The 500-nt window shown below is 43.6% G+C and overlaps 1 protein-coding gene across 1 annotated transcript in view; it reads left to right on the forward strand.

The window, feature by feature from the left end:
• Positions 1 to 6: 6 nt before the first annotated feature.
• LOC108445723 overlaps positions 7 to 500 on the forward strand; it is a gene marked incomplete at its 3' end in the record, with an annotated part of 6074 nt that continues 5580 nt past the window's right edge. Inside the window, exon 1 of the mRNA XM_017730458.1 lies at positions 7 to 132. Within this exon, the coding sequence (XP_017585947.1) occupies positions 90 to 132 (43 nt within the window). The remainder of the gene's footprint in view (positions 133 to 500) is intronic.

Consider the following 500-nt stretch of genomic DNA (forward strand, 5'->3'; position numbering starts at 1 on the left):
CCAAAAGCTGCGGCCAAAACGGCTTCTTGGGGTTTAGCCCCCAAAGCCCGCTCGCCTCTCCTTCCCGTCTCCGTGCCGACGGCTCCGGAATGCGCCGACGACCTCGCCAAAAATTCCCAGGATTCCGCCAACGTAAGCGGGGAAAAAAAACCCGGAAAAATTTCAACATAAGAAACCCCAAAATCCCCATTTTTCCGGCAAAAAAAAAAAAAAAAAAAGCCCGAGGGACGGGGTTTTTTGGGATGCTCCTCCGGGGGTTTGGGGTTGTTTCGAAGGTTTTGGCCCGGTTTTTCTGCTTTTTTTCCCATTTTTATTCGAATTTGCAGCCCTTGGTATCCCATTTTTTTCTCCATTTTTTATCCCATTTTTTCTCCATTTTTATCCCATTTTTCTCCATTTTTCTCCCATTTTTTTCTCCATTTTTATCCCATTTCTTCTCCATTTTTATCCCATTTCTTCTCCATTTTCATCCCATTTTTCCAATTTTTATCCCATTTTTT

The sequence above is a fragment of the Corvus brachyrhynchos genome, unplaced genomic scaffold (assembly GCF_000691975.1).
Source record: "Corvus brachyrhynchos isolate BGI_N302 unplaced genomic scaffold, ASM69197v1 scaffold353, whole genome shotgun sequence".
Lineage (NCBI taxonomy): Eukaryota > Metazoa > Chordata > Aves > Passeriformes > Corvidae > Corvus > Corvus brachyrhynchos.